Source organism: Megalobrama amblycephala, linkage group LG17 (assembly GCF_018812025.1).
Source record: "Megalobrama amblycephala isolate DHTTF-2021 linkage group LG17, ASM1881202v1, whole genome shotgun sequence".
Taxonomy (NCBI): Eukaryota; Metazoa; Chordata; class Actinopteri; order Cypriniformes; family Xenocyprididae; genus Megalobrama; species Megalobrama amblycephala.
Window position 1 is genome coordinate 36,440,651 of NC_063060.1, and position 13,290 is coordinate 36,453,940.

The window sequence follows — 13,290 nt, forward strand, 5'->3', positions numbered from 1 at the left end:
ATTTGCTAATAAGTTAACAATAGCATGGCATAAGACTTACTGAATGAGTACACCAACCTACTCTCAACCCAAGCAGCAAGCACCACATGTCACCATGATGGTAACTCTCTAAAAACCCACATTAACAGGAACTCTTCTAAATTAGCATAACAAAACATTGATCACTACTAAATCTCCCTTACCATTAATCTTGCACAAAAACATTATATAACACTTAATTTTAGCACTTGCTGTCCCTTTCGAGTGCCAAAGGCAAAACATGCTGGGAAATAAAAAAACCCTGCCCAGTTTCAGTTAAAAGTAAGTTAGTCAAAAAGAAAAGATATGAGTTCATACAACTGAAAACAATGAAACAGTGCAGTTCACTTGAAATATGTCAGTACTCAACAGAAGTTCTAAATACTCATAACAGTTCATCTAACTAATTTGTTTAATTTAAGTTTGTGCTACTCAAACCAATAAAGTATTTTGAGCTTTAGGGTTTACAGTGTACCTTTAGGGCAGGGGTGTCCAAACTCGGTCCTGGAGGTCCACTGTCCTGCAGAGTTTAGCTCCAACTTGTCTCAACACACCTGCCTAGAAGTTTCTAGTATGCCTACACTGTAAAAAATGACCGTGATTTTAACAGTAAAAGACTGTAAAAATGCTGCGGTGAAAAACTGTCAATTGGTTTACAGAAAGTTTCCGTACTATATACGGTGAATAACTGTAATAGATCTAACGGTACATTTAATGTAATTTTACGGTAAAATACCATAAAATACCGTTAAATTCACAGTTTTTGGAAGTGAAAAATAACAATTAATTGTAAAATTTACAGTGAAAAAACGTAAATTGACATTCCCACAATTCCCTGCGTGGCACTTCACATTTGATATATTTTTGCTGAAATAACTCTGTTTCTTCTTAGTTTTTCTCATTTTTTTCTAATCAGTTATGTACATTAGGGTTTTATGTTACATCTAATGTTGTTAAATTAATGTTTATTGCATTTTTAAAATTTAATGCATGTTACCATGATGGTGTTTAGTGTCTGTGTGAATGACACTGTGTGCACCTTCTATATATTAGTATTGTGCTTCTCAGCTTGTGGAAAAGCTGCTTGTGATGAACTTTGATTCATCACGTGACTCTCATCACCACTGTGTTTGATGACTGTCAGTGTATTATAAAGGTACAAAACAGATATTAGTACTTCATTAGGTTGGTAAATTAACATTATATCAGTTAATGAAATACGTTATTTTACCGTAAATTTTACTGGGATTTTTTTTTACAGTGTGTAACAATGATGTTAATATTACTGAAATCCAATGTTAAATATACATATTTAAAATGTAAAATTCACATGTAACTCCGTAAGTATGTTTACGGTTTGATGTCATTTTTACAGTATTGTTCTGGTAACCACAGCTGCCGGTATTTTTCCGTAGAAACAACGGGATTTTTTTTTACAGTGTAAGACCTTGATTAGCTGGTTCAGGTGTTTAATTGGGGTTGGAGCTAAACTCTGCAGGACAGCGGTCCTTCAGAAGGAGGATTGAACACCCCCTGCTTTAGGGGTACAACAGCTTGTCATGAGTAGTATCCTTAAAAAGACATTTTTATACCTTTTTTATTCCTAAAGGTGGACATTATTACAACATTAACAGAGTAGCAGTACGTACTTTATGGTACTACTATGAATCTTTAAAGGTCCCGTTCTTCGTGATCCCATGTTTCAAACTTTAGTTAGTGTGTAATGTTGTTGTTAGAGTATAAATAAAATCTGTAAAATTTTAAAGCTCAAAGTTGTTTATATGTACAGTTAAATGTTTACAATAACACTGAGCGCGTGCATCTCCACGTTATGGTAAGAGGCGTGACCTTTCCGGGCAAGGTTCGCTAAGCTGCTGTCGAATCACAACACAGGAACCGCTGGCACAATCAGAACACGTTATATTGCACACTATAAACACAATCAAAGCTTCAAAAAAACATGAAAAACGGGACCTTTAAGAGGTAAATAAGCTACAAAGACTTTTACTTTTAAGGCCACTGCCCCCAATTTTTTTGATCTTGTCACTAAATCATGTCTGAAAACAAGCGATAAGATGAGTTTGTGAATTGAGCAATCAGTATTGCATTCAGCAATGCAGCAATAGATCCAAGACAACCCAAAACTACTTGTTTTGAGAAGCCGCCCAACAGCATGACCTAAAAATTATCTTGCATATACATGCTAAGCGTCAGGGCTGTTTATTGCAACTTGTATATGAAATATTATATGCAATATTGAAACATTATATGAAATAAAATATTATATATTTATATTTACTCCAAGGGAGAGCGTGCTGTAGTTTGTCTGACATGTGATAAAGAGGAAATGTCCTTTGACACAGGAAATGGCATAATGTTGCAAATAAAAATAAGTGTAATAAGTGTCTGGTATGACAGTATTGATGATAAACAGGATGTCTGGAGCACGAAGATTCATACTTGACCAAGGAACCATGCATGCAATGTGCAAATTACGTAAATTGAAGCAATTAAAGGTCAGTTATGATAAAACTTTAAAGCTTATTGATGCATAGCCAAGGTCAGAGGTTTTAACCTATTATCTGTATCTGCGTAAATTGTTGGTAAAGAAGTTGCTATGTATGCTATTGCTCTAATTCATCAGCCTACTAATGATTAGTGTTTTACTTGTGCTAATAAGAATCTGGATCCTGTCATGTCATGTCAATGTGACTGGCCACAGTGACAAACAAACCTATAGAAAACAGCGAAAAAGGGAAGATTATACTGTTACAGGTGCTTCCTTGTTTTCTTTCTTGCAATTTCATTGCAGTCATGACAATACCAAAGTGTTACTCAAGTGAGTAAAAAACTGAACTCAAAGTTCAGTACAGGCAATATATATATATATATGTATGTATAATATCAAAATGAATCTAGATGTATAATAATAGAATTGAGTGATCTTTCCTGGATGTCCAGACAGAGTCAGTATACATATGGCACGTAGGCAGGGCATTCACAGTCTTTTACATCAGAAAAGTGTTGGCAGACATGCCATTTACATTTTTGCTGTTGTTATTGTCAAGTTGCATAATTGCAAAACACATTTTAGTCCTTTGCATGCAATTATGTTGCACCACAGATAACGCTGCATCAGGAAATAATGATATTGGGGAGCATGTCCAAAAAATGCTAAAATAAAAGCAAAAAAAGTTTCCTCTCTTATGTTGTACTATGTATATAATGGTCTTGTAAATAAACAGTTTAGATTTGGCTGTTGTGTTTGAAGGTGATTCTAAGAGAGGGGGAGGAAAAGTGCGAAAGAGTTCATGCCTCTTGTGCGTCACTGTGGTTAAACCTCAGACTTTAAAAGCTTCTGCAAAACAGACGTTTTCCAGACGGCGCCAAAAAACAACGTGAAAGTGATCTTAGTGAACGAGAAGATAGCAGACAGCAGCTCATCTCTATTACTACTTGCTTTTTTCTCCAAGATAGTAGAGTAAGTACTGCCTTTACACCATTAGGTGTTTTAGAGTACGTAAAGGAACAGATTGCTAATGCTTAACTTAATTTAACCAACACAATTTAAAAGACTGGTTAATCATATGCACTCTTTTTGGTTAAGTGCGAATCTTTGTTAATGAGTATTTTTAATATTTACATTTTTTTTTTTTTACTTATTCAAGAACAGAGAAGATCAACGATGAACATAACCGAGCTTGTGACAGCATTCGCTGAGAATATGACTTCTGAATATGTAAGTGAACTCTGAATATTTACATTAAGTGCATGCTGAAAACTCTGTCTCTCATTATAATTGATGTTTATCTGCATTTTTAATGCACATTATTGTGGTGAATAATCTAAGTAAGCTAAGTAAGACAAATGCTTTGCCATATTTCACAGGATTATGATGAATCGTCCACAACTATGGGTGATTATGAGGATGGGGCAGTGTGTGACAGATCTGCAGTGCGACAGTTTCGAAGCTACTATGAACCTGCTTTCTATTGGATAATTGTCATTCTGGGAGCCATTGGCAACTTTCTGGTGGTCTGGATATACACACACTTCACAAACCGCCTGAAGGCGATGACGGATGTTTACCTACTGAACCTGGCTCTGGCAGATATGTTCTTCCTCTGCACTCTGCCCTTCTGGGCCGCCGATTCCATCTATGGCTGGACCTTTGGCTTGGCCCTCTGCAAAATCGTCTCTGCCGTTTACAAAATCAACTTCTTCAGCAGCATGTTTCTACTTACCTGCATCAGCGTCGACCGCTACATAGTGATTGTCCAGACGACCAAGGCGCAAAACTCCAAGAGGGTCCGTCTATTGTACAGCAAGCTCATTTGCGTTTTAGTCTGGATCCTGGCGGCCTTGTTGTCCATTCCAGAGTTCCTCTTTGCCCGTACGAAAGAAGACGATGATGGCAATCACTTTTGCACCATGGTCTATTGGAACAATGAAAACAACCGTACTAAAATACTGGTTCTGGCTCTACAGATCTGCATGGGCTTCTGCATCCCTCTCATAGTGATGATCTTCTGCTATACCACCATCATCCGCACCTTGCTCAAGACGAGGAACTTCCAGAAGCACAAGGCCCTGCGGGTCATCCTGGCAGTGGTGGCGGTGTTTGTTATCTCTCAGCTCCCGTACAATGGCATGTTAGTCTTGGAAGCCACTCAGGCAGCCAATACGACAATTACAGACTGCAAAGAGGTCCAGCGCTTTGACATCGCCGGACAAGTTATGAAGAGTCTCGCCTATATGCACAGCTGCCTAAACCCGTTCCTTTACGCCTTCGTTGGAGTGCGTTTCCGAAAAGATGTGATCCGAATTTTCCAAAGCCTTGGCTGTTGTCCAACCCTCAAGAGCTCCAAGTCAGGAAGCTTTCACCGAGCATCTGTTATGTCGGACACAGACACCACCAATGCGCTCTCGTTGTGAACGGTGTAAGAACACTGCTAGTGAGGCTTGCTTAGCAAAAGACTTTTTGACGTTTTGATGCAGGTGTTTAGCATCTGAGTTTCAAAACACAAGTTCAACGTTCCATAAGAGCTTTTGCATGCTTGAAAACATGCTGTATGTTGGAGCGTGAAGTAACCTGCTCACCACAACGAGATGGCTGCAACCTTGAATATTGCATAACAAGAGTTCTCTCTGTTTGACTGAGCCATTAATATGAATGTCAAATCCTGATCATATAATTGTGTACTGTATAAACAGTGTGAACAGTGTTGCGGCAGGGACTGATTTGCCCATTTAACTGTTACGATATTTTCCATCTCTTGTTCAGCATTAATACTTCCAGTTTATCATATGTTTGATACCAACATGATTTGTGATGTACGAGCACTGAATTTCTTCTAAAAGTGTTTTTCTTCAAAAACATGTTACGAATGTTTATGAATGTTATTATATGATGCTATTTTTGTCTTGTCTTTTTGTCTTGTAATTGCTGCAAATGTATAACTGTGAATGTTTCATTCATGATTTAAAGCCAGTTTTGTACATTCAGGGTTTTGTATTTGTATTTTTTTCATATCACACCAAAATAATGTTGTATATAAGTGTTTGCTGCTCATTTTGTAATTTTAAACAGTATATTATATAGAAAATGTTAATAAAACCTGATATACAGTCTTCTTAATTGTCTTATTCCCTTTCTCTTATATAAACACGTATGCAAAAACACATTTTTTTCCATCATACATTGATATCACTGGGATGTACACTGTCAGTAAAAACTGTGGAAAAAATGGTAACTTTAGGGGAAGTACAGCTTTTCACAGGGCAGTACCCACAAAATGTACCCTGTAAGTGACCCTGGACCACAAAAGTAGTATATTTGTTGCAATAGCCAACAATAAATACATTGTATGGGTCAAAATTATCAATTTTTCTTTTATGCCAAAAATTATTAGGATATTAAGCAAACATCATGTTCCATGAAGATATTTTGTAAATTTCCTACTGTAAATATATCAAAAATATATTTTGTGAGTGGATATGCATTGCTAAGGACTTCATTTGGACAACTTTAAAGGCGATTTTCTCAATATTTTGATTTTTTTGCACCATCAGATTTCAGATTTCCAAATAGTTGTATCTCAGGCAAATATTGTCCTATCCTAACAAATGTAATACATCAATGGAAAGCTTATTTATTCAGCTTTCAGATGATATATAAATTTCAAAATTTAAAATAAATTGCCCTTTATGACTGGTTTTGTGGTCCAGGGTCACAAATGAGTAAATAAGGTACTAAAATGTGTGAAAATACTGCCTCAGTGACAAAACCAGGGTACAATATTTGCACTTTTCTGACAGTGTATCCAAGCGTACTTAATTTAATAATGACATGAGAGTAACTAAGATGTTTTAATTGTGGTACTCGAATCTGGCAGGATGCCACAAGTGCGTAGTGTGGCGAGAACCGTTGGGACTGACGTACACTATCTGTCTGGTTTACTCACTGTGGTATTGTGGGGAGACAGATACACTCACTAGAAAACAAACACGTGCTTGCTTTCAAAAATCAGCAGACAATGCGATCAAAAAGTACCTTGAATTCAACAGAGCTACAGGAAGGAGCACAGAAAATTACATAAATTTCCACATACTTATCCGTTTATTAAATTGTGCTCTTTTGTTACTTAGTGCTTAAAGGCTTAGTTTACTCAAAAATGAAAATTCTGTCATTAATTACTCACCCTCATGTCGTTCCACACCTGTAAGACCTTCGTTCATCTTCAGAACACAAATTAAGATATTTTTTCTGCATTGACAGCAAGTTAATTAACACTTTCAGATGCCCAGAAAGCTACTAAAGATGTATTTAAAACTGTTTATGTGACTACAGTGATTCAACCTTAATGTTATGAAGCAACGAGAATACTTTTTGTGTGCCAAAAAACAAAATAATGACTTTATTCAACAATATCTAGTGATGGGCGATTTCAAAACACTGCTTCATGAAGCTTCGAAGCTTTACGAATCTTTTGTTTCGAATCAGTGGTTTCGGAGCGTGTATCAAACTGCCAAAGTCACGCCCCCAGTGGTGAACCACTGACATTTCAAAACATTTATGATGTAACGAAGCCTCGTTTAGTAGTCTCAGCCTCAGACCTCACACCCACGGACCGTTGGCTGAACGTCTGGTGCATATGGCACACTTATCTGGAAACACTTCAGGAGTTTCAAAGTCGTCATCGGGTTGGTGGAATTCTACAGGATGACCAGGAGACGCGTGTGTTGCGTTCTTTAACGGTCCGATTCGAAACAAAAGATTCGTTAAGCTTCAAAGCTTCATGAAGCAGTGTTTTGAAATCACCCATAACTAGATGTTGTTGAATAAAGTCGTTTTGTTTTTTTGGTGCACAAAAAGTATTCTCGTCACTTCATAACATTAAGGTTGAACCACTGTAGTCACACGAACTGTTTTAAATATGTCTTTAGTAGCTTTCTGGGCTTTGAAAGTGTTAATTTTCTGGAGGCCTCACTGAGCCATTGGATTTTATCAAAATATCTTAATATCTTTATCAAAAATAACTTAATTTGTGTTCATGAACGAAAGTCTTACGGGTGTGGAACGACATGAGGGTGAGTAATTAATTACATAATTTTCATTTTTGGGTGAATTAACCCTTTAAACATTCTAAAAGTGTTATATATTATCCCCACTGATTTAAAAAAAAAAACATAAAAAACACTGTTGAATAAAACAGTCATATCAAGTGTAGGCTTTTTTTTAATAGTGATTAAAAAATGCATTGCAGTACATGCGAAAGATCAAAATGTTCAGCTTCTCTGCTGCTAAATATATTTGTGAAGTGCACAGAGGGCAAATAACCACAAAGCATAAACACCTTGAATCTGTCAGTCTGCTGTGCTCACGACAGGAAGTGGCAGACAAGCCAACAAATGTTCTTTCCAAAGAGTGACATTTGACACGCGCTGGTTATCAATCAAACAAATAAATAAATAAATCTGAGGTTAAATATATCACTTAAAAATTTATATGTATATAAAAACACATAGGCCTATAATACAATGTATAAACACTATATGCACATCCAATTTTGATGTTTAAATAGTTATGGTGAGATCATGGTTTGTTTTTGTCTGTATGACTCCCCCTAGTGATGGACATGCACATTTTTGTTCCATCATGAAACAGATATTCAATATTAAAGTTAATTTACCTTAAATATATCGTGCGAGTCGTCATATAATACAGATAATAAAGCATTAAAAGAGCTAAGAAATTTAACTAGTAGTAAATTACGTTTAGGTTTCAAGTATAATCTTCGTTAGTGACATGACTATGGCTACGAACATACCTTATACTTGAGTACCGCACCTACTACAAGTTAAGTAATATGAAATATATACGGTTAAATAGATGTAAAGAAGGAAACAATCACTATTTAATATGTAAATAGAAGAAAACCAATCACATTTCAGTATGCAAATATTGGCATGACATCATCGCTTACCTGCCAAGCGTTGTAAAAGTGTCTGAGGGAAACTTTAAGGTTTCTTCAAAACCTTACAGAAATGATCCACAAATCCAAAGTTTGAATTGTGTCTTCATGGGGAATTATTACAAAGAATTGTGAGAGTTTCAAAACTGCACAAGTCTCTGATAGAGGACTATCGTCCAGTGAATTTGGCTTATGCATCATTTTAGTGAAACTGGCAGGAGCAGAGCAGGCTTCGATCAGATCTCACTCCTCCTGCAGGTGAGTGCATGTCTATGCTACACTTTTCATAGTTACACTGCAGACTTTCAGGGATGTTTTATCTGGCCGACAGGTGCCTCTTCGTCGGAAGAGTGTGATAATAAGGTAAGGGGTTTATTCTTATATATATACTTATATTGGATCCAAAAGAAACAAAACCTTCTTATCATAGTCATCAATTGGGGTTTTGCAAATGCCTTTTTTAAACTTTGAAACTTTACTACTAACAAAAAGTTTCAATTATTAATAAATATTATCTCTGCAAGTTTTTCATATTGCATGTATAACTAGACAGAGTGTCCCGAGAGGTAACTTTAGATGACATATCCCTTTTCTATTGACACACTTGTTTGAATATTCTGTGTTCACAGGACGTCTACATTACTGTTAGTACATCAGCTGGAAAGTCTGCACATGTCTGTGGCAGTGAACGCACAACAGGTATCATGATAGTGTTTCTTCTGCTTATGAAGTTACTTGAGCTGCCAGTGTAACATGAGTATTATTCTGTTTTTATATCATTTAAAAATGAATTTAGATGCATGTACAGTGGCTCCAAAATGTATTTTGACACTTAAGCCATTCTTAAAAATGTCTGAATGTCATTGCATTAAATGACAAAGTATTAAACCATGTGGCAATTCTTTTAACTTTTCAATAAGTATTTTGCAAAAAGTAGTTTATTACATTTTATATTATAAAATAATTGAATACTGTTCAAAATGAATACAAAAAATACCTGGACACATTCTCTCGGTTTCACAGACAAGGCTTAAAGGGTTTGTTCACCCAAAAATGAAAATTCTGTCATTAATTACTCACCCTCATGTCGTTCCACACCCATAAGACCTTCATTCATCTTCAGAACACAAATTGAGATATTTTTGATGAAATCTGACTTGTCCATAGACCACTATTTAACCACCACTTTCAAGGTATTTGAGAATACTTTTTGTGCGCAAAACAAAACAAAAATAATGGCTTTATTCAACAATATCTTCTCTTCTGTGTCATTCTCCTACGCTGTTTATGTCCAGCGCTGCCATTTTCTACGTCAGAATGCTGACTCATTATTTTAACTATGTCTTTAATGCCTTTCTGGACCTTGAAAGTGGTTGTTAAAGGAATACTCCACTTTTTTTGAAAATAGGCTCATTTTCCAACTCCCCCAGAGTTAAACAGTTGAGTTTTACCGTTTTCGAATCCATTCAGCCGATCTCCAGGTCTGGCGTTAGGCTACCACTTCTAGCATAGCTTAGCATAGTTCATTGAATCTGATGAGACCGTTAGCATCTCGCTCAAAAATGAGAGTTTCGATATTTTTCCTATTTAAAACTTGACTCTACTGTATTAACTTTAGCTGCTTTTCCACTGTCGGGCCAGTGCGAGCCAGGGCTAACAGCGTGCCGGGCTGGGCCTATGGCCACAGACCTTAGGCACCGAGGCCAAAATCAAGTTGCGTTTCCACTGTCGGTCCGCTAGCTCCGCAGCGCTGATCTAAAAACCACCCTTAAACACACCTCCCTTGATCAAACGTCACACAACCCAACCCATTTCAGCGTGTAGACCATCACCTGACTACGATTAGCTCCGCCTTTCACCTTGACCGCGCCTCAAGCCCCAGCTGGCCCGCTTTGGACCAAGGTTTTCAGCGGGCCGAAAACCCCGTGCCTTTGGCACCGAAGAAGCACCGAAGAGGCACGATCAAGCCCCAGAAGTGACAGTGGAAACGCGACCGGCTCTGGCACGCACTAGCACGCCTGCCTTTGGCCCGGCAGTGGAAATGCGGCTATTGTGTACTAATACCGACGGAAAATGAAAAGTTGCGATTTTCTAGGCCGATATGGCTAGGAACTATACTCTCATTCCGGCGTAATAATCAAGAAACTTTCGTCTGTCTTAGTACACGATGTAACTACAGAAGAGTCAAGTTTAAATAGGAAAAATATCGAAACTCTTTGGTAATTTTTGAGCGAGATGCTAACGGTCTAATCAGATTCAATAAACTATGCTAAGCTATGCTAAAAGTGATACCGCCAGACCCAGAGATCGGCTGAATGGATTCGAAAACGGTAAAACTCAACTGAATAACTCTAGGAGAATTGGAAAATTAGCCTATTTTCAAAAAAAGTGGAGTGTTCCTTTAAATTGCTGTCTATGGAGGAGTCAGAGAGCTCTCAGATTTCAACAGAAATATCTTAATTTGTCTTCCGAAGATGAACAAAGGTCTTACGGGTGAACTAACCCCTTAAGCCTAGTCCCAGACTAAAATGCACGTTTGAGCTGTTTTAACTGAAAGAAACTTGCACTGATATATCTTAAAATATGTCAGTGCCATTGTTTTGTCTCAAGATTCACTACAGTAATGTTTTTAAGGCATGTTTATGAAAGTAACTTAAATGTCCTAATTAAACTAAGGCTTAATCTAAGTCCTGTCTGTGTAACCAGACCTAAATGGCTGTCAAGCTTAAGTGGAACATGTCCATAGTTAATGTGATGTACGACACCTAGTTAGTTTTAACGTCTGATATTTTGTGACATTCATGTTAACAGTTATGCATCTGTAAATAATTTGTATGCAAATACTTAAGCCATTGTATATTTCGATGAAAATCACAAAGGTTGCAATGCATTTTATTTCGCAGGTATCTTTAGCATCCTGCATTTCTAATGCCTCTACGGCACAGGAACCAACCACCTGTTGCAGCCAAACAAAATCATCCCAGGTGTAAGGAGATACTGACTTCTTACTGACCCATCAGGCATTGTCAGCCATATCTAAGTATAGAGTGTTTTGAAATATCAATCGATTCATTAGTGATTACACTGACATTGTCAGTATATATGCCACAGATGCACTATTTGCCTACACAGATGTTTTACACTTCACGTTTAAAGTAAAATGAATATATTAGAAAAGTAGATCAGATCAGATCTTGGCACAAAGGCTTGCTGTGTTTGCCAGGAATCTTAACCTTTTGTTGAACTGAATGTACCTTTGTTTCATGCTGCAACACTAGACTTCTCACATTTTGCCAACCTGAAACCGATACTCCAATGTTTGGATATCTTTTGAAGAGGTTAAAAGGCATCTAGAGAAATATTTATCTTATAATAGCTATTTTTATACAAATTATTTTCTTCAGGCTGAAGCAACATCATAAAACCCAGTTAAGGATGCTGTCACACAGATGGCAGAGGCTTGGTCTTCAGCCTCCAATCCTCTGGGACACACAAGACCACATTTCTGAACATAGACCTGAGGCGGAATCCAGACCAACACTGGAAATCCACTCCATACAGGTCAGCTGCATTGTTTCTTCAAGGGACGAAGGACCAGATGAGATCAAGGCAATCAGCAATTCTCTTTGTAGCAGCTCCAACAATGAACCTCTTGAAGTAGCAGCTAAACAGTCCTCCAGCCAGGTGTCAGCTGAGTCTGAAAACAGTGACCTCTCCGACCAAGAGAAAGACAATATTCCTATACTAAAATGGGAAACTCCTGTAGAATTGGACCTGAGGCCAGACTCTTTTGATAGAGATCTAGAATCTACAGAGACTGGAGAAGAAGAGGAAGTGTATCCTGAGGTTCTTCCATTTCCACTCAAAGATCTCGACTTTAGTCAGTTGTTATCCAGAGCGGATGATTTGGAGAGCCAGCACAACCTTTGTTTAACCGACCCTTGTCTTGCAGCCATGGCGGCGCGCATGATAAAGATGGAGAAACTTCAGATTGCAACTATACAGAGAGAACAAGGAAAGGCAGCCAGATCTCGTCCAGCAACTGCTTTGGTACGAAGTGCCAATCGTCTGAGGCAGGCGGAAAGCCCTTGTTCTCAGGCAGAACACTTGAGGAATAAAGGCAGCAATTCAATTTTAGATGATGTAACAAAACTCACGCTTTCTTCAAGCTCTCATTCAAAGTCTATGCATCGTAATAATCGTCCCTCGCCAAATGCTGGGAAGGTGTGGATTAGATTTGAGCAACCACCGGCTTTACCTAAGAAGCCACATTTTGGTGCGGTCAAATTAAAGAAGACTGAAGCACCTGCTCATGATCTTAATGCTCATTCGAGTATGTCACCAAAATGCAATAGTCCAAATAGCTTTAAGAGACACAAACCCACAAAGAAAGCCATGCCAAAGCCTCAGAAGACTTCCTCTGAAAAGACTAGTGTTCCTGTTAAAGCTCCTTGTAGGAAAATGTGATATAATTATTTTTAAAGGGTTTTAAGCTTGAAGATTGACAGTGTGTTATTAACTGTGTGCATGTCACTGTATTTAATGTTCCAAATTCAATACAAGTTGAGCTCCACCAACAACATTTGTGGCTTGCTGTCAGTTACCACAGAAAAATAACTTTGAATTGTCCCTCAGTTTTGAGGGGGGGAAAAAATCTTGTACACACTAACATTTTGTTCAGTAGATTTTTGTTTTATTTTTAGAATGTTGGCTGCTTTTCATTGATACAGACAAAAGATCTGTATATCAATATATCAAAATGCTATGTAAAAATGAAATGAAACTAGACAAGGAAAAG

At 37.5% G+C, this 13,290-nt stretch overlaps 2 protein-coding genes across 3 annotated transcripts; both read left to right on the top strand.

Annotated features, from left to right (window-relative positions):
- Positions 1–3,339: 3,339 nt before the first annotated feature.
- Positions 3,340–5,649, top strand: ccr9a (chemokine (C-C motif) receptor 9a). The gene is made up of 3 exons (XM_048164184.1): positions 3,340–3,499; positions 3,687–3,757; positions 3,907–5,649. The coding sequence occupies exons 2-3, from the start codon at positions 3,704–3,706 to the stop codon at positions 4,951–4,953; spliced, it is 1,101 nt and encodes a 366-aa protein (XP_048020141.1). The 5' UTR covers positions 3,340–3,499; positions 3,687–3,703; the 3' UTR covers positions 4,954–5,649.
- A 1,968-nt stretch (positions 5,650–7,617) lies between these two features.
- On the top strand, positions 7,618–13,289 carry LOC125250048. Of its 2 annotated transcripts, XM_048162355.1 has the most exons (5): positions 7,618–8,750; positions 8,824–8,855; positions 9,122–9,191; positions 11,396–11,478; positions 11,897–13,289. In XM_048162355.1, exons 1-5 carry the CDS (start codon positions 8,685–8,687, stop codon positions 12,957–12,959), a joined length of 1,314 nt encoding a protein of 437 aa, XP_048018312.1. In that variant the 5' UTR covers positions 7,618–8,684; the 3' UTR covers positions 12,960–13,289. The 2 variants fall into 2 exon arrangements, with proteins under 2 accessions (XP_048018312.1, XP_048018313.1); XM_048162356.1 differs by lacking the exon at positions 8,824–8,855 and having other exon boundaries at positions 7,619–8,750.
- The last annotated feature ends 1 nt before the right edge of the window (position 13,290 follows it).